Consider the following 21,973-nt stretch of genomic DNA (forward strand, 5'->3'; position numbering starts at 1 on the left):
TAGATTTTAAACAACTACTAAAACTTATTTTTCACAATATCTGCTACAAGTTATTATTGAAACTTCTTAATACTTATTATTAGTGATCATTTTTTTTGTATGCGAGATCAATTAGTACAAGTGCCCGCAAAAGATTATTATTTTTTATTATTTTTCAATTATTATTTTTTTAATGATATATAATATAACAATAAAAATAGTATGGTATTAAGAATTCATTATTACTATTCGATTTTGATAAATTTTAAAAGTAAAGTATACTAGATAGTGCAAATTAATAATAAAAGTTCTTTTCATTTACTATTTTTTTTTTGTTTCTAAAATGACGTTTATGACGAAAAAATAAATAAATAAAAAATAAATAAATAAAAAGTAATAATAATAACTGATAATAAAAAATAATGTTACTGATTAAAATTTATTACTTGTCTCAAATCTGGATTTGCATAACTCTTATAATCAGTTATTATTTTTTATACGTTAAAATAATTTTCGCTTGGATATTGCAAGAAATCTTGAAAAATAGTAAAATTATTATATTTCATTAAAAATTTAACAACATTATTAAAGATTGTTAAATACTAAAAATCTGCTAGTGATAATATGATAGGATGTGTAAATTTTAATTTTACAATTGCATTAAACTATCCTTGGTTTAAATAAAACGCAAATATAAATAACACTACTATTTATAGGTTAATTGTGATACAAGAAATTTAGAAGACAAGGTTTGCTCACGCGCATCTTACCAAAAGTCAACCAATCACAAGCCCTTGCGAATGTCGGCCATGTAGGTCAGGAGCCAATCAAATAATTTAAAATTAAGACAAACATGGCGATTTTATGAAGACGCAGAAATTTTTCAATTTAATTGTCTAATGGGCACACCTTCTTTTCCTTCCACCATGTAGGTATATTTTTAGAAAAATGATTTAAAATAAAATATAGTTGTACTCTATACCTATCAAGTATTCTTCTTTCATCATTTATGTTGAATAATATCAATATTTTATTTAATAACTAATGTAGGTTCTAATGTGAGATGTTAAAAAGATTCTTGATTATTTTTTAGTCATTTATTAAATACATTGTGTAATATAATTTTTAATAAGTTGAACATGCAATTTAAGCCACAAGTACTGGTGTTACATGATAATTTCCACTTTACGATGAGTAAAAATATATTTATGGTTTACTTTGTGCAAAAACTTTATTTCTAATAAAAATAAATATATTGTTCTTAGAAACTCTGTTACAAACAGTATAAGTTTCAGTAAGAAGTCTTTTCATAATAAATGAAAAGAATATTTCTCATCACTTAGTACATGATTTTTTTTTACTATTCATAATTTTCATTTCAAATAAAAACGACAAGCTGTATGACGTATGATTAAGATATAATAAAAAGAATTTTATTCCTCAACATGGAAACAAGAATATTTCTTATGGTCCAGCATAAAAATTTAATATTAGAAAATTGCTTGTCTTGTTTTATTTTACAAAACATATTTAATGTTTTACGATACTATAAAATAAAAATCATCATCTACAACACACAAAAGTTATACTTTATCATAAATACAATGGAGATAATCATCAATATTATCTTTCTTTCATATAATATTCAAAAAAATAGAAGCAGTATTTATTCAACTACCATTTAAAAGCATTTTTTTCGGCTAATTTCTTGTTCGAGCAACTTTTGAAAGTAAATATATCAAGATGCTCAAACTGCCGTATTTCATGATTAAAATACAGTGAAGTAAATACTCCTGTGATTCAGTTCAAATGGTTAAAAACTACGTAGGTTTGATTTTCAATATATATTTCAGCATTAACTGAATGTTTCTTCATCGTTTAACACTATTTTGCTTTGTTTTACACTATGGATTTAATAACAAAAAATTCAACGGAATGAAAAGTAATTTTCACTTAGTGTACATAAAACATATCATGATAAAAAATTCTTTTTTTTTTTTTTTTTTTTTTTTTTTTTTTTTTTTTTTTCAACATTTTCTACCAAATATAAAGCCACCTCGTGGTTTATGAGATATATATAAGTATAAATATATTTTCAAGCCATGTTTTAGATATTCGAGAAATCATGGTTCACCAAGATGTCGAATGAAAATTTTTTTCGACAGGTGAGAAAATTAATTATCGTTATTTGTCATAACATGCAGTTGCATATCCACTTAACATGCACGGTGTAAGTATGAGAGTGACGTAGTATTTGACACCAACACGAAATATATCAAGCTTTCTTGGTAAAATACAATAAGGAAAAAAAACAACACATTTTCATCTAAAAAAATTTTAGAAAAAAAAAGTACTCTGCGTCATGTGAGAAACAAAATAAAAATTTACCCTCTGATTTTAAAACGTCCGTGACGTGCATGTTTTATAAATTGGTCAACAAAGTAAAGAATGACCATGATATTAATTATCATGAGCAAACTCTCCCTCAATGAATAAAACTGCATTGAAGGACCTGTGCTAAAAATGTATTAAAAGTATCGTCATTGTTATCATGGACGTCGTTTAGCCCTCGATCAATAAAAAATATAAAAGTTTTGAGTGGTTCAAGCAGCGCCGACAAATAATATCAATTTGTCTTTACGTTTGGATCAAAAGAGATCCCTTGGCGGTGTGAGAGACCAACACCTCAGGGAACATCAGTTATGGTCTCCCTCTTCAGAGCCGAGCAAAGCAAAGCGTTGCGCAAAGACGTGACCAACTTGTCCAGCTCCTCCACCTTCATCTTGAGAATCCTGTTGTTCTTTTCCAACTCGATGGCTCGACTCACCATCTCCCTCTCCTTGGTCTTTTTATTCATCCGCGATCTGCGTGACGCCTCGTTGTTCTTTTCGCGCGTCTCCCTGTGCTGTTCGTTATCCAAGTCGCTCCCGTGCATTCTTTTGCTACACCTACCCCAACTGCTCGTGCTACTGCGGCTAGTCATGGAGCTCGTCCGTGTCTTTCTAATCCTCGTTCGCCTCTCCATCGATGGTGGGCTGTCGGGGTTCTCGAGCTTAATGACGGGTCTCAACTGCCGACCCGATGCCGATCGCTTGGCAATCGTTACTTTGGCAGTTGTGGATGACGATAAGAACGAGGGCTCACAGCTTTCTCGCGACTGCGATAAATTGGTTGTCGTTTGCACGCGGATTTTCGAGTATGTGGGTGTCACCGGTGACAATGGAACCGGTTCATAAGTTTTAGGCGAGACAATCACGTGTGCCGAGGAATCTGCCGGCGACATAATCACACTATTGAACTCTGTTACTTTAGACAATGATTCTGTTGATATACTGTCATTTAGAGATGGGGTGTTCTCCTGAAAGCACGTACAAATTTATTGAAGAATACATTTAACTTTGAAAAAAACAAATAGTTCATAAAAAGCACGCTTACCTCGCATAAGAAGGAAATCAAATCGAAATTTTTGGGTAAGTCATTGGTCTCGAGGACCTGGAATGGATCTTGACTGACTCCAAGTAAATTTGGTTCCTGCTTGAATTCAATGTCAATCATCGTATGGGGCTGTTGATAAACGGGTAGGCCGGTGGCAGGCTGTACTATGATTCCAGGGTTGTTCAAGTGTTGCCAGGTTACGTTGTTATTGTTGTTGTTGTTGTTCTTGTTGTTGTTGTTGTTGTTGTTGTTACTGTGATTTGAGTGCATATGTTTTTGCTGTTGTTGTTGCAGATCATTTACTGGATAGGCGTGGTCGTGAAGTGGCTGGACAACGTACGTGGACGTTTGAGGCCGACGTACGCTTAGTGTCGTCTCGCCACTTCCGGTATAAGTAGTTTTCCTGCTGAGCGTCATCTTATCCGCTGCAGTTAAGTCATTATTGTTCTCAATTCTTGTATCTGCAATTTCAAAAAAAGGTTCGTTTATGGAGGTATTCTGGCTTTTTTCTAATATTACATAGTCTAAATGAATTTAATCTGGAGGCTAGGTGATCTATATCTCTGAATGTCCATGGCTACATGACTTTCATTACGTAACGTTTTTCTTTTTCAGATTCGTTATGTAATTTCTCAATAAATTGATTATAACGAAACTACAATAATCCAGGTTAGTGTCGTATAATAAATCTGTCAAATTCTTGCATTGGCATTTAAATAATAAACCATACACGAATGATTTTATACTATTTTAATAGAATTCTGCATAGTTAGTTTAGCGTAATTATTTTTGGCACATTTGATATTTTCGTAGCATTTGATGCACATCTTAAGTTTGCTATTTTCGTACTTCTCAGTTTATGTAACTAATTTTACGTAATTCTTCTTGTTTGTATGTAAAATACATTTGACTACGACACTTTATGGCATTTATTTCATAATATTGCATTTTTGCAACAAAAGATGACACGAGTGGAATGAATTATATCTTTCTGGGGTGCAATTTGTGCCCTGCATGGAACATGTTACGTTTGCTATTGATTTGTGATGATACGATAACAATTTATACACATAAACTGATTCTAAGACAGATTTGAGATTTTAACATCATCACATTTGAGTTTAAAAGCAATATACCTATCGAACGACGTCTTAAACTTACATTCTACATAGGTAAGGGGTTGAAAATGCTATATATAATAATTATGTAAGTAGCCCTTTTTATAATCAACATAAAATTCTTGCAAAATTATTTCGTACTTGCACTTAAATGAATCTGAAACGTCAATTAAAAACCATTGACAGGACAAAAAGAAATACTCCGGGTCTAGGTGTTTTTTTTTCGATGGGTCAAATCTAATATCTGTATGAATAACGATTCGTACAAAGTTATTGAGAAAAAGTTTAAACTGACCTGTAAGCTTAGAAGCCATGGCAAATTCACCTGCATGAAAATCGAATTGAGGCTGCTGCGCATTGGTCATGCACCAGCCACTCAAATCCTGAAAATCCTCCTCCCAGGAGTCGTTGAAATCTGGTTGGGCAAGCTCGTCCTCGATGTTGAGAAGTATGTTGCTTCGAGGAACTTGAGTCGCCAAAAACGTGCCGCCGACGCCATGGGGCGCGCCAGGGTCGGTGCGGACCTGCTGTTCGTACGGATACTGCCAGGGATGGAGCACCATTGGTTCCGCCTCGTTGTTTAGGTTCGGGAGTGGCAGCATTTCCATTTTCACCGGGGCGAAGAAGTTGTTCAACTCCTGTTCCATTGTCTCCGGTCGGTTTGATCTCACGCCACGAGAAGCAGGCGACTGCTTTTTCTTCGTGTTGCATGGTTTTATGCTCTGTTAGGGGTAGAAATTTTTTTATTTACTTATTTTTTTTTCAACGCTTTATACATGTCAGTCTGTACAATTATGTAGGTGTTGGAATGCTAAACAACAGATAATCAACTTAAGGACTAAGGTTTTCCAAATGGTGTCATCAATGTTTGAGTCATATATGTGTACAGAGTACCATTTTTCCGCATTAGTAGAACAATGTTTTTACTCTGTTCACAATTATTACTTATTGTACAGAATTAAAATTTCAACAATATATTTTGAAAAAAATCAAACAGTACAAGGAACAAGCGATACGTTCTGCACATGAGTAATTTTTTTCACTGACATAAAAAACATACACACGTGCAGCAATCATTGGTTTTGCGCACGTGTTGCATAAATATAGTGTAATTTATAAAGGAAAATTTATTTTCAGATAGGATTGGGCTGGACGTGGTTTCAAACTATAAATTTGAATAGATAGAAAGGATTTTTGTGAAATATGCAAATTACTAAAAGGTGAAAAAAGAACAATTTTGTGACTTTAGGATCAAAAAAATTCATCTACTGCTATAAGAATAAAACTGTTATTAAAGAATTTATTACTAAAAACTTGAAAATACTAAATTTATATAAGCAAATACAGTAGAACTATCAAGTAGCTAAATAAGAGATGATCTAAGATCTCGTTTTTGAGTTCTTGTGATAATCTCAGCTACCTAATACAATTACGTAACATTACCATTTTAACTTTAACATTTTAAATTGATGTAAATTGCATAATATGAGTTTGAATCCGGTTATTATAAATAATCGATGTATCAAACTTACTTGAAAACACGTAAACCAAATTTGTTACAATATATTTATGAATAATAATATATTATTTTCTACGTCATTTATTACTAAGTAACGGTAGATTATATTACTATCTTATTGTAATATTATTTTGTAATAAATTAGTGAAATTGGTTTACATTTGTAAATACCTTAATGATTGTTTGTTCCATGAAATTTTTAAAGCCTACGTAATTTAGGTGAAAAATTATGAACTTTACTAATTTTCCACTAAAACTACTATTCTAGATAGAACGGCCAATTTTTCCTTATTCGCACAAAATTATTCTTATGTATTTGTCTGGTGGGTTATTAACTACTGAGAATTCAAGTGAACTAATCTTCATCAAGTACACTCAAGTTATCGAGTATGTACCTTTTTGCACTAACGATTTACTCGTTCTAACGTTTCAAATAAGTGCTTACTTTAACTTCAACCCTGTGTTCTATGGAAATGTTGCTGGCCGTTTGGCGCTCGTAGACGAGAGGGATTTTGGAAGCCTGAAACACAAAAATCATTGTTTCATTGCGATCATTCAATCGCAAGTACAACCAAACTGTATTTGATGGTAAATCTGATAAATAGCAAGTGTCAAGTATTTCATTAATAATTAAAATTAATGGCACAAGGATTATAATTATCATAAACTATTAGTAAGTACAATTCGTTAAAAGTCCCAAAAATTTTCATAATAAATTTTGCTTCGTAATGGCGTTTATACCTGAAGAAAGACCGTCACTCAATTTTATAGTTGTTTTGTTTCAATTTAAATTTTTTAAATCGAATGATACATTTGTTGAAAATATGACGAAACACTTAAAAATGTGAAAAAATATTTGGAGAAGATAATGTTTCCCGACATCAATTGAAGTCGCATGAGTCATATCACTCCTACAGGAATGACAATTGTTCATCAAGAGGCACAAAAAGTAGATAAGAATCGAGTTAAGCTTTGGCGCGTGAACACGAGTCAACCAGCCGTGTACAGGTCCGTGTATGTCAGAAAGTTACTGATACAAAAAAAAAAAAAAAAAAAAAAAAAAAAAAAAAAAAAAGGGATAGGAAGCCAAAGAGAGACTTTGGCTTATCTTATCTTTGTGAAACTCATTATTGCTTGTTTATTAAGTCGTTGATCCTTATCACGTTCAGCATTTTTGTTGACCCAACTTCTTCTTTGTTGGGCTAATTGCTTGAATTCTGCAGTGCTTGATTGGACAGGGGCGTTAAAAATGGAACATTTCATTATCTCTCCATCCACATTTTTCAATAAAATCTGATGAAAAATAAAGACGTTTTCACACACGTCTAATCGATTTCGATAAAATAAAATTTTTCGAAAAAAAGAAGAAAAGTAGATAAGCAAATATCCACATCGTGGTATTTAAAGGAGCTAGCACGCATCGGTAAGTAAAACGTTGTATTATCGTAAGTCGCCAGTCCATTGATCGTGGCTGGCTTTGGCTCGGGGAATTCCATCGAGTCATCACGCAGCTCGCAAACTTTATTTTTCTCCTTTACTTACCGCTCGCTTTCACTTTTCCCTCCTCTCATTTATTTCTAGCATACTTTACAGGTTTCATCATACGACCACTGCTGATTTTTCTGGTCCCAATCATACTTGTATTTAAATATTTAATACATCTCACGTACATTTTCTTAATCAAAGCAAGTTGTATTTAAAATGTAGAGACGTTGCATTCATGTAACGTTGTTTGTTATATATGACGATTGTTTACCGTAGAATTAAAATTTAGTTGAAGCGCAAATTGCTAATGTAAATTAACGTAGTGGTTAGCTTTGGGAGCAGTGAGATTTTGCCCTGCCAGTTGTCAGCGTCACCTGTTTTACTATTTTAATCTATTGCGGTAAAAATTTGAAGCTCCCAAATACCACTGGATAACTAATAAAATTTTAATTTCAATATATCTATACTTGTACAGCGTTTTTCGGAGGAGGTGCGATAACGAGCAAAACTGACGGCTAACCGAACGTGTTTGACATATGTATAGCGTTTACGTCAAACGTCTTACGTAACAAACTCGATCGTGTGAGTTGCGGCTCGGTTTTATTTTATTTTTTTCCTTCACATACTTATACCTCGTGTTTTTTCGTGCGACAATGACAATGCTCGTTTAATGCAAGTGTTCGTAAGTATTAATCATCCAGTCTAAACTGTCAATCAACTGAAAGCTCCAACTTAAACAGATTTTACGGTTCCCATCGATTTTTTCGACCCTGAAACTATCAACCACCACGTACGCGTGTTGACGTTTCACGTTATTCTTGAACGTTCGACGGAGTGATGGAGCTCGGCGGAGTATAGATGTCGGCAGCGCAGGCGTTGCCACATACTGCGAATTTTCTTTCGTACCACGGTACCACCAAACTATTAAAAACTCGCGACAACATCTTTACATCCTTATTAGTTATCCACCCAAATTACCTGATGGTTTACAGAGATTAATTAACGCATTGGGTGCAAACGTGCGGCAAACGACCAAGTATATATTATCATATTGATTTTAGCCGCTCGATTTTCCTGTTCTCTTTCCGCGAAGAGATTAGCGATCCTCTTTTTAACTACCCCCCACCTTAGCTCTCTGCTAATCCACGCACGCACACATGCATTCCTTCCGCGATTGTTCGCGTCTACTTGTACAATTTCTGCAGACCAACATGCAACTCATTGTTACACGGCCCGACGGCTTACGTAAAATAATTATTCTTTGCGCAGTATAGTTCGTATATGTAGAGGCTGTTAATAGCGACAAGTTTTTCTCGGAAATTGCAAGTATCACGAAGGAAATCCGCGATGGGTACGACACCGATGTCGTTACGTAAGATCGAATTTTCCGCCTTTCCGTGATTTAATGCATCAATCCGTTAAATTATAACAATGACTCACCCTCCGAAAAGCTTGAAACTTTTCGGATACTCTGTCCACCTGCGTGGAAGCGACGAGCACGGTCGCTGCAATTTCTTGTCTTGTTCCGAACGTGGCTTTTTGTCCCGTCAACCTGCAGGCTGTCCTCCTCCCCAGAGATTTTGGAGTTTGCCCAGGTTTAATGCTGCTGTCTTGAATTTCCAATGTACCTGGCCACGAGTAGTTCTGTAACTAGCGTCCGAGCTTTCCTCAAACGTTTGATGGTTGCCGGCTATCGAATAAGCGTGAATTACTCCCTGAATGACGTCTGGCTTGTTTCACTTGTAAATAGCGTCTGACGCAGACAACGAGCAAGCAGCTATACGCTCGGCAGTTGGGCTTTATTGCGCGTCCGTCACGAGACGAGAGGCGCTTTTACTAAAAGGGGGAGAGAGAGCAGCGTTGGGTGAAGAGGATTCCCGCAGTGAAAATTACGGTCAGTAACATAAAAGTTACTGTCACTAACATACCAATCTATAGAGTGTTGGAGAAGCGAATAGGCAGAGAAGGAGGGGGCATTCCAGAGGTTCTCACCGGTGCTCCCAAATGTGACTGGCAAACATGTGAGAAATAACACAAGCGCCAATCCCCACACAACCCGGTGCGCTTAATGGTCCCTTTATTTATTTAAAACAAAGTGAATAAAACAAGCGCCAATCCCCACACAACCCGGTGCGCTTAATGGTCCCTTTAGTTTTTTTAAATAAATATAATGATAAGACAAGCGCCAATCCCCACACAACCCGGTGCGCTTACTGGTCCCTTTATTTATTTAAAATAAAGTGAATAAAACAAGCGCCAATCCCCACACAACCCGGTGCGCTTACTGGTCCCTTTGTTTTTTTTAAATAAATATAATGATAAGACAAGCGCCAATCCCCACACAACCCGGTGCGCTTACTGGTCCCTTTATTTATTTAAAACAAAGTGAATAAAACAAGCGCCAATCCCCACACAACCCGGAACGCTTACTGGTCCCTTTATTTATTTAAAACAAAGTGAATAAAACAAGCGCCAATCCCCACACAACCCGGTGCGCTTACTGGTCCCTTTATTTTTTTTAAATAAATATAATGATAAGACAAGCGCCAATCCCCACACAACCCGGAACGCTTACTGTTCCCTTTATTTTTTTTAAATAAATTGAATAAAACGAGCGCCAATCCCCACACAACACGGTGCGCTTACTGGTCCCTTTATTTTTTTTAACAAGCGCTTGTTTTATTCACTTTATTTTAAAAAAATAAAGGGACCAGTAAGCGTTCCGGGTTGTGTGGGGATTGGCGCTTGTTTTATTCAATTTATTTTAAATAAATAAAGGGACCAGTAAGCGCACCGAGTTGTGTGGGGATTGGCGCTTGTTTTATTCACTTTGTTTTAAATAAATAAAGGGACCATTAAGCGCACCGGGTTGTGTGGGGATTGGCGCTTGTGTTATTTCTCACATGTTTGCCAGTCACATTTGGGAGCACCGGTGAGAACCTCTGGAATGCCCCCTCCTTCTATGCCTATTCGCTTCTCCAACACTCTATAGATTGGTATGTTAGTGACAGTAACTTTTATGTTACTGACCGTAATTTTCACTGCGGGAATCCTCTTCACCCAACGCTGAGAGAGAGAGAGGAAAAAAAAGAGCACCACTACTACGACGTAGACAAAGAAGGTGTCCAATCGTCCAATGGCACGTCGAGTGATGTGACTCTGCGCCAATCGTTGAACGACCGACTTTGGCTATAGTAAGGGGTGTGAAAGCTCGTTATAGTCCCGGTGCGTTTATTGGTCAAAAGAAAATACGTCATCCCAAGCATAAGGTAAAAGTACGTAATATGAAACGTGCCCATATTATGAAAACTCAAGATTAAATAATCATGAAAATTCTAATAATAAAAATAAAATATACTGAAGAATCTCTATAATACTACCGTATCAAATTAACAAAAATAGTAAACAATTTCAAACATTATTATATTGAAAAATATATTATTACGAATCCGGTTTTCATAATACGGACAGTTTGAAACATAACCTGCAATATGTGATGTTCCTATTTATGAAACGCACGAGCCCATTTAATTAACATGTAAATTTCATAATTGGGACTTGTGTCTCATAAATATGGATACAACTTTTTAGCTATTCCATAGTTATGGACATTTTGATCGTGTCAATATTTGCTTATAAAATTATTTTTTTACATCTAAATTTCATTTCAAAAATGTTAATTTGTTCAGAAGAGCATAGCGCTTCTATTAAAACCAAAAATTATGGACATATGACTATTTTTTTATTTAATATTGGTCGATGAAACGTAACAATCGAAATTTGTATCCATAATACGTACTTTTACCTTATCCCAAGAAGGTGCATTTTTGATTTTTCACTGTTCGCGCATGTGCAGAAACCAATATTTGACTTCTGCACATGTGCAGATGACCAAAATACGTTTAAAAGTGCACGGTTGACTTGTTCAAGATAAAGCCCCGTGTGTGCCATACGTATGGACAAGTACATGGATGTGTTTGATCGTGTGACAGTTTATCTGTTATTTTTGTACCTAATAGGTATATGCACGAGTGCCGCCGGGCTGAGTACGAGGCATTTAACTATTCGACTGTGCTTTAGTGCGGATTTTTTTGACACGCGTTAATTATCAGTACAAACTACTAAGTTGCAGATACTGAGATACCTGTTTGTTTGTAAAAGTGGGTGCGTATGTATGTACAACTCTCGGAATAAATATAGAGGCATAATGTTAGTATTTTGTAGAGAAAGTGACCGATTTATTTTGTACGAGAAAGAGACCTTATCGACTATAGGAAAGATAAAATTCTTGATAATCCAGCGGTTGCATAGGGGACTCGTGTTTATTTTTTTACATTTTTTGCTGAAATAACAAGTGTACTTAATATTCTGCACGGTTTTTTTTTTTTTTTTTTTTTTAATCATCATTACTATACTTATAATTTTTACATTATTTTCATCATAATATGATATATAGATATTATGTCATGAATAATATTCATACCAATAATAACATGGAACTTGTGTCATGAAAAAACACTAGATCGTTGTTAATAATATTTAAATCTCATGTATTTATTTAAACTTTACAAATTATAAAACAATGGTACTTCTAAAAACGTAATGTATCAGGACAGCTCAATATTTTGGAGCTTTTTATTTTCATGGGGTAAACCTACCAAGTGTTGCACTATTAATTATTCAGATATATACCAACAAAATTGTACTAAAATGTTGATTGGCCTTTATTTTTTTCAACTGTTATAATTTTTTCTGATAATCCTCCGATTTTATAATAATTTGGCTAAAAAAATTATAGCATTTAAATCGTTATACTTCTCATCAAATGTTGTATGTGGTTATGCATAGTGACAGCTGTAACTTTAGATCCAAAAATTCTCATTAAAAAAAACATGGATATTTTCCTCATAAGAATTTTTAAAAGTTTAAAACTAATTATATAATTTTAAAAATTTCATTTTTCGAAAGTTGTTAGAAATTTGATGTATAAAAAGTTATATCCGATTTTGAAGTATTAAAATTTCTTGTAGCTCTGTAATTATTTGTTAAGTAGTCATTTCTGTGAAGTAGACAAAATAAATTTTTATCTTGAAAAAAACTACCATATCTTAATTAAATTTTTATCATCCACTTTTGTAAGTCACTAAATGCTTGCGTAGAATAGATAAAGCAAAAGATCGATTAACTTCATAATTGGTAACTTCTTAACTGAAAATTTTCTATTTAAATATTTACTATGATTAATAAAATAATTATCAAGGATTCTTTTTTCATCAATTTTGTCGTGTATTGTCTAATGAATCTTGTTCAGAAACGATAAAATGTGAGCTCCGAGCAAACATATAAACAGCACAAAAGAGTATGGAAAAATTATATATAGAGTTTTAACTGTAATGGGAATCACAGGATGTTAGAAAATGCAAAAATAGGGCCAACTAAAATCTAACTTTCATACTCTGTGTGAGTCTTTTTTTTTTTGGACGATTACTTTACCCTTAGCAGAAGAAATTCTTTTCGAATCATATTAGATTTTTTAAGGAAAAACTAAAAAATAAAAAGTCAGGTTATGTATTGATATTTTTTGTATTAAAAAACAATTTATCGAACTATTTTTACAAGGTCAATAAAGAATATGCGCTCTTAGCTAACTAATTAAAACTTCTGTCTAGAAAATACAAAAAAAATTTTTTAACTGACTACAATTTTTCTCTTGTACGCTTAAATTGTTAGTTTACAAGTTAAAAATAAACTTTTATTATAACATATTTTTTTTTTTATTTCGGTAATTGTATATCGTAAATCATTGTACAAAATAGTTACATATGTATAATAACAATGTATATATATATATTAAATAAAAAAATCGCTTATCATCTATCATAATCATAAATTATTAAGTAATTGCAGTCAGCACACACAAATATTTCAATCGTACACGTTATGTATGTATAATGGAAGAAAGACTTTACATGCACATGTGTGTATATGGATTTTAAACAATGAAAATAACTTTGCGTGTTAAAAAAAAAAAAAAAAAAAAACCAATCGTCATCATCAACGCACGTACAAAAAATGAAGCAATACATTTCATAGAATAATTAAACACAAAATAAAGTACAATTATATTCAACTACACGTAGTTCTAAGTTTCACATACATCGTTCGTTTTCTTTTATGCTGCTATGATCAGTCGCACATGGTATATTTATATAAAAAAAGTATAAATCGTTCATTTATTACTTAATCCTTATAATTGACGATTTGTTTCAGAGTATTATTTTTTTCTTTCGCTCTTAACGAATCGCGAGGAAAACGCACCGAAGCGGCGATCGTCTAATTTCTCTTTTATTTATTCTATCTATATGTTACGTTCATATACTTGTAAGGCCGATCGCGGCTCCAAGACTTTTTTCTCAAGCGATTCGTTATTCTCGCTTAACTGTAATCATCGATTTTTGTTTTATTACTACATGATTCGTTCTTTAATGTGTATGCACATGTTTGAATACAAAAATTCATAAATACATTTTGGTGTGTACTTAGTTTCATTATTTTTTCTTTTATTTATCAATTTTTTTTTTTTTTTTTCGTAAGTCACAGTGAAGTGAAGCAACGACAGTCACTTCTTAGAAGTTGTATAGGTATAACGCAGAGGTACAACCGTTGGTTCTCGGCACAATTATTGTATGGATTCGTCACTTTTGACTCGAGATTTTGTCAGAGGGGCACCATTTTTTCCGAAATTCACTGACCTTCACTATCGCTGTCACTTTTATCTACAAATTCACCACAATGCAACACAATTAACTTTTTATATTGTCACTTAGTTTACAAGATGTGCAGTGATTGTTATTATTACTATTATTATTATAGCGATGAAAAAAAGGTATGCAACAAAACAAAAGCTTGCATGCTATTTATGTATTTATAATATTTATAAGTGTGTATACATGTAACGTGCATAATTATTACAAAATACAGAAATGTGAAAAATAAAAAAAAAGATGAGAAAAGTGCTTAGCTGGCAATTTTTTTTTTTTTTTTCTCTTATAAAGTCTACGAACCTTTTTTTCCGGGATACGCGTGGCGTTTCAGTCTGTCGTAAAGATCATCTTTCGTACCGTAAATGCTCGCATTCGATCGTGCGAGGCTATTCATTTTCCCGCCATTGTGTAAACTCTCTGCATGGTGCAACGTGAACAAAGAGAATATGTCTTTTTACAATAGAATACTAACAACATTTACAATAATTTTTGTATATATATATATTTCATATCTGCATGCGATCCATTTTATACATATGTATTGATTATGTATACGTTATACTTTTTTTATATGAAATATATATGGCACACAGTACATATAGCGTAATTGCAGTTACGTGCGACTTGACGTGCAACTCAAGGTGGTATTTTCAATGTATATTTGAAATTGTTGAATGCATTTCTTACTTTTTAATTGTGTGCGAGGCAAAGTAAAGTATTGCAGGATGGTTTTTTTTTTTTTTTTTTTTTTTTTTTTTTTTTTTTTTTTTTTTCCTTGTAACTTTCATTAAAAAGAGTGCTCAAAATATAATGGCGTCTGATCGCTCAGATTCGCTCTTACCTTTCATGTAAGTTTCATTGTAAAAGTTGGGCATTTCCCATCCATCTTCCTCATCGTCGTAATAGTGCGCATACGTGCTGTGGTGCGAAGGAGCGATCGATTCGGCGTAAGGAGTTGGCGCACCGTAATAAAAGTTCACTTGGGAGCCGTTTTGATCCGTTGCTGGGGTCAACATCTTCTTTGGCTCTTTCCGTTTTGATGCTCTACAACAACAATGTTTTTTTTTTTTTTTTTTTTTTTATTTCTCAATTACAAATATCCACATGTTAATTGCACGTACTGCAAATTTGTATTGGCTATCTGACACAAACCTTGCACAAATCATCCAGACGAACAGGACAATAATAATGATGAGGATAACTCCACCAGCAATACTACCGGTGACGTAGAAAAATGATGACTTTTCTTTGCAGTGTTTGCCGGTAAAACTACCACTGCAACGACACGAAGGTTGCCCTCTCGAGTCCTTGAGGCACGTACCCTCATTATCACAATAACCAAGGCAGACGTCAACGCACTCATGACCGGTACCATTGTAGCCAGGCTTGCACTCGCACTTAAAGTCACTTGTTTCGGGTATCAGTAGACAGTAGGCGTTAGCGTCACAGTGCATCTCTTCCCCGTTCACTTCACATGGGTTCGTGCACTCGGAAATGCTGGTCTGTAAATTACACGACAAGTTAGTCAAATGGCTCGTTTACATTTCGTGGTTTCAAGAGTGATTAAACTTACGGTAGCAGCTCCCTTGGTGCTAGTGTTTGGTGGGCATGGTATGCAGGAGGTCTGCTGAGCTTCGGGCTGGTAAGTACCCTTTTTGCACTCGATGCATTCATTGAACGTCACGTTGAGGTAACTACCAGGCTCGCAAACCGGCAGCGAGCATTCTTCGATCGTGGCTGAACCGAGGTTCGGCGTTGTCCTTCCAATGGGGCATGCTTGGCAGGCAGCCTGAACACCCTGCATTCTATAGGTGCCTCGTGGGCAAGGCTCGCACTTTCCTTCGACAGCAAGCTGTTGCCCGGAGCCACATTCGTCACGGCATTCTTCGCGGGATACCGCCTCTGCGGTTCTGGTTGTTTTGCCCAGACCACAGATGAGGCACGAAAAGCTACCTTCTTCTGGCTGATAAAAACCGTGACCGCAGTTACGGCATAGGCCAGCGGCGTCATCGTAATACTTGCCAGCTGGACAACGTTCCTTACAATCAGCCGCACTACGTGCACCTGGACCTATTGTCACGGACGGCCCACCCGCTATGACTGGGCACTGATTGCATTTCAGCTGACCTGATTCGCTCTGGTAGGTGCCGACGGGGCACGACGCGCACTTTTTCGTAGTCGTGTCGTAGAAGCTGCCAATTGCACACGGTACTGTCAAGGTAGATTTGTAAAATTAATATTTTGTTTTCGAATACAAATACATGAGGAAAGTCCGAAGGAAAAACTTACCACAATCAGGAGCCATTACAACTTGTCCGACCGGACAAGCATAATCCGATTCCAAGACTAGAGAAGCTGGATCAGGAATGGTGTTTGGTAAAATGTCATGGACATCGAATTGATCCTCCTCAAGGATTAATTTTTCGAGTAACGTCTGGACCGTTGCTTTTTCGTTCGAGTTTAAGTTCAAAATTGGATCGCTACAAAAAAAGAAAAATGAATTTGTAAAAAACGTGGGTTTTAATTTTTTTGTTCCGTTAAATGACTGCACGAATATTTACAGCGAGATTATTTTATTTGTTAATTTAAAAAAACATTTATTAAATTTTTAGTCGCCTCTTTTCATACTGCACTTTGTGTAAATAGCAAAATTATGTTGTCCATCAGCTTTCCTGTTAAATTGTAAGTAAAAATATTGTTATAGCCTTAACGTGAAAATCTGCAACCTGTTTGTATGAACTGGGTTATCAATGAAGCTTGGTACTAAGTAGGCATCGTAAATAATTGATGAGAGTTAGGGTGTATGCGTATTAATGTACATGCATTATTCCAGCGCCAGTTTGTTGTGGGGGATTATGGAAACGTAAAATGATGGTATGACGTTATGATGGTTATCAGTAAAATGATTTAGAGTTTGTATTTCTAACATTGATTATTTTTTTTTTTATGCGTAACTGCTCCCTGGTTTAAAAATATTGTGATCCCTCATTAGTGACTTTTAGTATCTGTAAATTGTAAATATTTGCATGGTCTTGGCTCGCGAAACCATTTCTTACTTTATAGCTGGGAAGGATATTTCCACCTCGTAGGTATCACTGCCTTGGCGTGCTTGTCTCGTTCTAGGGGTGCAAGAAATTTTTCAGTTTTATAAAACTGCTTTTTTAACGCTATTTCATACATTGTCTTGTAAAAATGATTAAATTAAAATAAAGAAATTATTAGTGCTTAAACACAATCGACTTGGAAGTTGGAATTATTTTTAAATATCGGATCAAAATTAAATTACTTACGATTCGGTAAGTACGTCCACGTCAATCGTGTAAGTTCCAGCTTCTTCTTCTGTAACTTCTCGAGCTGATCGCGTACGGTGATCACACTGGACATTGATATTCAGATCTCTGCACTCTCGGGTTCCTAAAAAATGGTATCGTATATTACAGAAATTCAAAAAGTACTCGAGCAGTAATTTTATACTCTTCATGCAAGTACCTTCATACGAGTCAGAACAGAAGTTCCAATCTCTATTTAAAGAATTTACGGCATGCCTGACTTTTTGTTTCAGTACTTCTTGACCAGCTTCGTTACAGAGGACAGACGTTGGGAAATTCATTTTGATTTTGAATACTCGTTGTGCAGGAGAAGAACCTACAAAGCAATTTTTCATGTATAAGTACATAATTTTTCATACAAAATTAAAGAAGTTCAAATAAATTTGAAAATCGTTTACTTGTGCAAGCAGGATATATAAGTGGCAGATTAGGATCATTGGTCGGAAGCCAAAAGCCTTCGGCACCGCAGGTGTAGAATTCGGGAACTTCTTGAGCGAATCTAAGGCCTGGGTTACAAGAAATTTCGCAAACCTTGAATTGGCCACCAGAACCCCAGTCCTTGCATTGCTGCGTCCCACCAATAGGGTCAGGCAGTTCAGGACAGAAGTCATCTGTTGAAAATAATTTTTTTTTTTTTTTGTGATTTTTTAAGATTTATTTCAATTAAATTTTTTTATACGTACAGCATAGAAAAATTTCAACTTACGTAAAACATAAACTTTGAAGCTGCAAGTTGCTGAGTTACCAGCCTGATCGTAAGACACGTAACTAATGTCGTAAGATCCCCACAGTAAGGTTTGACCAGACCGATGTCCACTCTTTTCTTGAACTTTTACAACCCCAACATTGTCGCTAAATTTAGGTTCATCCCAGGTAACAATCGATGAACCATTTCTCGCTATAACCCACAAATCACCAGGGCAGTGCTCGATTTTGGGCGGAATTTTATCGGCTTCAAGCTGGTGGCACTTGCTACCACCATAACCAGGTGGGCAGATGCGTTGACCACAATGTGAGGGAGCAATACGTTCAACACCACCAATTGTTTCGTCGTAACCAGCCCAAGTGAGAACGAGGCCTTGATAAAGTACGGGTTCCGTTCGACAGTCTCGCACTTGTTTCTGAATTTCATTCGTCACGTGCAAAGCACGCTCCCATACCTGTACTTTGGTCAAATGTCCTTGGAAACCAGATTCTGTATAACTTTTTCCAACATCACTACGTGGTTTGCCCAATACTGCCCAAGCGCTGTAATTTTTAAATTGTTGCGTTTATAGATACAGTTAAAAATTTTTAAAAAATTAGTAATTAAAAAATTATGAATTCATAATATTTACTAAGAAGGTAAGGTTCTTCCGCTTCCATATCCTTCAGTCTTACTGGCTATTAAGCCTTCCGTAATGAGTGTTAATTCACCACCATTTTCACCATTCCAAACGACAGCAACATGATGCCATTGCCCGTCATTAATTGTAGCGTATTCTCTAAACGGCAAGTAAACATCTTGTAAATCGTGAAACAAAGATACTTGAACTCCATTGCTGTGGGCTTGTAGCATCGGTCTGCGATTAGCAGGTACATGAGGAGAGCTGAATAAGAATAGGTAAATAAATACCAAATAAAATTTCATCACTGTATGTAGTAAATAGATTATTTCGTTTTATCATTTACCTTACTGCATATAGGGTAAAGAATATTCCAGCTTCATCTCGCTGAGTGAATTGAACCCACATAGCGATTGTTAGACTCTTCTTCGCTCCAGTAAAGAATGGAATTACTTGCATTGCACTGCTGCGAGTTGGATCACTAAAGTAAAGATCGTAGTCTACTTGGATAGCTAGTAATAAAATAAAATATTATAAATAAAAGTTTTTCAAAAAAAAAAAAAAAATACAATGCGTATAAATAGTCATTGCAAGGCATTACATTTCCTGCAGTCATCGCCAGTCAGGTTGAATGGACATTGACAATAGAATTTTCCGGTTAAATCAATACAGGTAGCTGATGGTGGGCAAGAATTTTCTTTGCAGTCAATGATGTCGTCTTCGCAAGTTTTTCCTGTATATCCATGAGGACAAACACAAGTAAATCCAGCTCCATTGTCAAGGCAAGTAGCTCCATTTTTGCAAGCTCCAGCTTGACAAGCATCGTACTCGTACTGACAACCAATTCCAGTATAATCGTCTGGACAAGTACAATTTAGACCGGATCCAAAATCTTGACAGCGTCCTTTATGCATACACGGATTACCAATGCAACGTTCTGGAGCAGTTTCACATCGTTTGCCGTCAGTTCCAGATGGACAGCTACAATAATTTTTTTTAAATGTTTAAATTTCAATAAACTTAAGCGTATTAAAAAAAATTTGTGTGGAATCAAATCTCAACTTACACGCAGAAAAAGTCTTGGAATAAATCTACGCAAGTTGCATCATTTTGACAAGGTTTGTTCTGACAGGTTCCAACATCAACTTCACATCTGGATCCAGTCCATCCTTCTCTGCACATACATTTGTACCCACCAATTTCATCTCTACACGTCGCTCCATTAAGGCAAGGATTAGATACACAGTCATCTATGTTTGATTCACAAGTAAGTCCTGTAAATCCTTCTCGACAGTGACATACGAACTGGTTGTCTAAATCAACACAACGTTCGGTTCCTACAGGACTACAAGGATCGCTAAGACACTCATCGATTTCTGCTTCACACTGTAGGCCAACGTATCCAGGTCGGCATTTGCACACAAAGCCTTCCAGCTGATCGATGCAAGTACCGCCGTTATTGCATGGGTTAGAGGAGCAATCGTCAACTGTATGTTGACATTGTTTGCCTGTGTACCCAGGCTCGCAAGTGCAAACATAGTCGTCAATTCCATCGATACATTGACCATTGTTACGGCATGGTTTTCCAGCACATTCGTTAATGTTGATTTCGCAGGCTGCGCCGCTCCAGCCGGGGTGACAAATACATTCATGACTAAAGAGCTTATCCACGCAGATGCCTATTTCAAACAATTTTTTATTATAATTCTAATTTCAGGCTGCACTAATATTTAAAACAATTGAAATTTTTCAATTACCGTTCAAGCAAGGATTCCCAGAGCAAAGATCGATCTTTTCGTGACAGCGTTTTCCAGTAAAACCAGATGGACAATCACAATTAAAGTCATCTATTAAGTCGGTACAGTTAGCACCAAGAAGGCAAGGTCGTTCAGCACAGTCATCTGTATTAATTTCGCAACTTTGCCCTTCCCATCCAGGTGGACACTCACATTTGTAGCGACCCTGTTGTAAGGCAACGCACGTTGCTCCGTTGTTGCATGGGTTGCCACTCGTAGTACAAGGATTAATCTAAGAATTTTAACGAATGAATCAGACATTGGATTATTTAAACGTTTCTTATATACGAAGTATTTCATGTTTTGTTAAACTTAATGTTAAATCCAATGTAAAAATTTCAAAATATTGATACAAGATTGAAAAACATTTACCGTAATATCGCAATCAACTCCGGTGTAACCAGATCTGCACAGGCAAGTATAGTTGTTGAATCCTGGTTCGTCCTTGCACATGGCTCTTTCAGGACATGTATCGTTTCTACAGTCGGACTTTTCTTCTTGACAGTTAATACCAGAGTATCCAGTAGCGCATTGGCATCTATAGCCTTGTGGTAAATCGATACATGTTGCACCGTTATAGCAAGGTTGAGAGGCACATTCATCGATATCAATTTCGCAACGTCTACCCGAAAAACCAGCTGGACAGAAACATTGTACTCCATGACCCATAGGTACGCAAAGCCCACCGTGTTGACAAACATTTTCGGTGCACTGCACTGGTTTGCATTCTTCTCGACCAACAGCACCAGGTTTGTCCGTATACATGTTAGTTGGGCACTCGATACAAGTTGTGGCACCATGTTGAGGCTGGAAAAAATCTTTTGGACACTGAGCACAAGGTGCTAATCCAGTATCGGAGTACATTCCAGGAGGGCACTTGGCTTGACACCTGTCTTTGCCTGGTGCTGCTGGTTGATAAGTAAAAGTACCAGCTGGACAGGTCTGACAATCTTTAAAGCCACCGATGGGTGGTTCACCGCTGTAACTGTTTCGTGGACATTCAAGACAAGGTACAAGACCGGTTGGTGAATAGGTTCCGTAACCACAGACTGGTATGCAGTCATCGATGCTTTTCGATCCTTCCTCTTTCGTGTATGTACCAAATGGACAGCGTAAGCAGGATCCTTGACGATCGCTGTTTTGATAGAAGCCCTTAGGGCATGCTGTACATTTCTTTTGTTTTTCACCAGCAAATGTTCCCGCTGGACAATGTACTACAAAAA

General features: G+C 35.7%; 2 protein-coding genes across 2 annotated transcripts in view; both read right to left on the bottom strand.

Annotated features, from left to right (window-relative positions):
* Positions 1–2,036: 2,036 nt before the first annotated feature.
* On the bottom strand, positions 2,037–9,441 carry LOC106645755 (uncharacterized). Its single transcript, XM_089596436.1, has 6 exons — positions 9,430–9,441; positions 8,977–9,186; positions 6,497–6,571; positions 4,828–5,254; positions 3,415–3,875; positions 2,037–3,337 (listed from the first exon to the last, which is right to left on the bottom strand). Exons 1-6 carry the CDS (start codon positions 9,439–9,441, stop codon positions 2,666–2,668), a joined length of 1,857 nt encoding a protein of 618 aa, XP_089452562.1. The 3' UTR covers positions 2,037–2,665.
* Positions 9,442–14,179: 4,738 nt separating this feature from the next.
* uif (sushi, von Willebrand factor type A, EGF and pentraxin domain-containing protein uif) overlaps positions 14,180–21,973 on the bottom strand; it is a 49,476-nt gene continuing 41,682 nt past the window's right edge. The window contains exons 21-37 of the mRNA XM_089596474.1: positions 21,123–21,964; positions 20,712–20,982; positions 20,021–20,633; positions 19,556–19,935; positions 19,301–19,466; positions 18,967–19,218; positions 18,336–18,877; positions 18,028–18,240; positions 17,790–17,945; positions 17,591–17,714; positions 17,357–17,419; positions 16,590–16,780; positions 15,874–16,511; positions 15,453–15,802; positions 15,142–15,344; positions 14,601–14,717; positions 14,180–14,312 (exon numbers count right to left, since the gene is read on the bottom strand). Coding sequence (XP_089452600.1) covers positions 14,281–14,312; positions 14,601–14,717; positions 15,142–15,344; positions 15,453–15,802; positions 15,874–16,511; positions 16,590–16,780; positions 17,357–17,419; positions 17,591–17,714; positions 17,790–17,945; positions 18,028–18,240; positions 18,336–18,877; positions 18,967–19,218; positions 19,301–19,466; positions 19,556–19,935; positions 20,021–20,633; positions 20,712–20,982; positions 21,123–21,964 — 5,153 coding nt within the window. The 3' untranslated portion in view covers positions 14,180–14,280. The remainder of the gene's footprint in view (positions 14,313–14,600; positions 14,718–15,141; positions 15,345–15,452; positions 15,803–15,873; positions 16,512–16,589; positions 16,781–17,356; positions 17,420–17,590; positions 17,715–17,789; positions 17,946–18,027; positions 18,241–18,335; positions 18,878–18,966; positions 19,219–19,300; positions 19,467–19,555; positions 19,936–20,020; positions 20,634–20,711; positions 20,983–21,122; positions 21,965–21,973) is intronic.

This window comes from Copidosoma floridanum, unplaced genomic scaffold (genome assembly GCF_036245765.1).
Source record: "Copidosoma floridanum isolate Cflo_tuat_1 unplaced genomic scaffold, Cflo_Japanese_pri ptg000030l, whole genome shotgun sequence".
Classification (NCBI taxonomy): Eukaryota; Metazoa; Arthropoda; class Insecta; order Hymenoptera; family Encyrtidae; genus Copidosoma; species Copidosoma floridanum.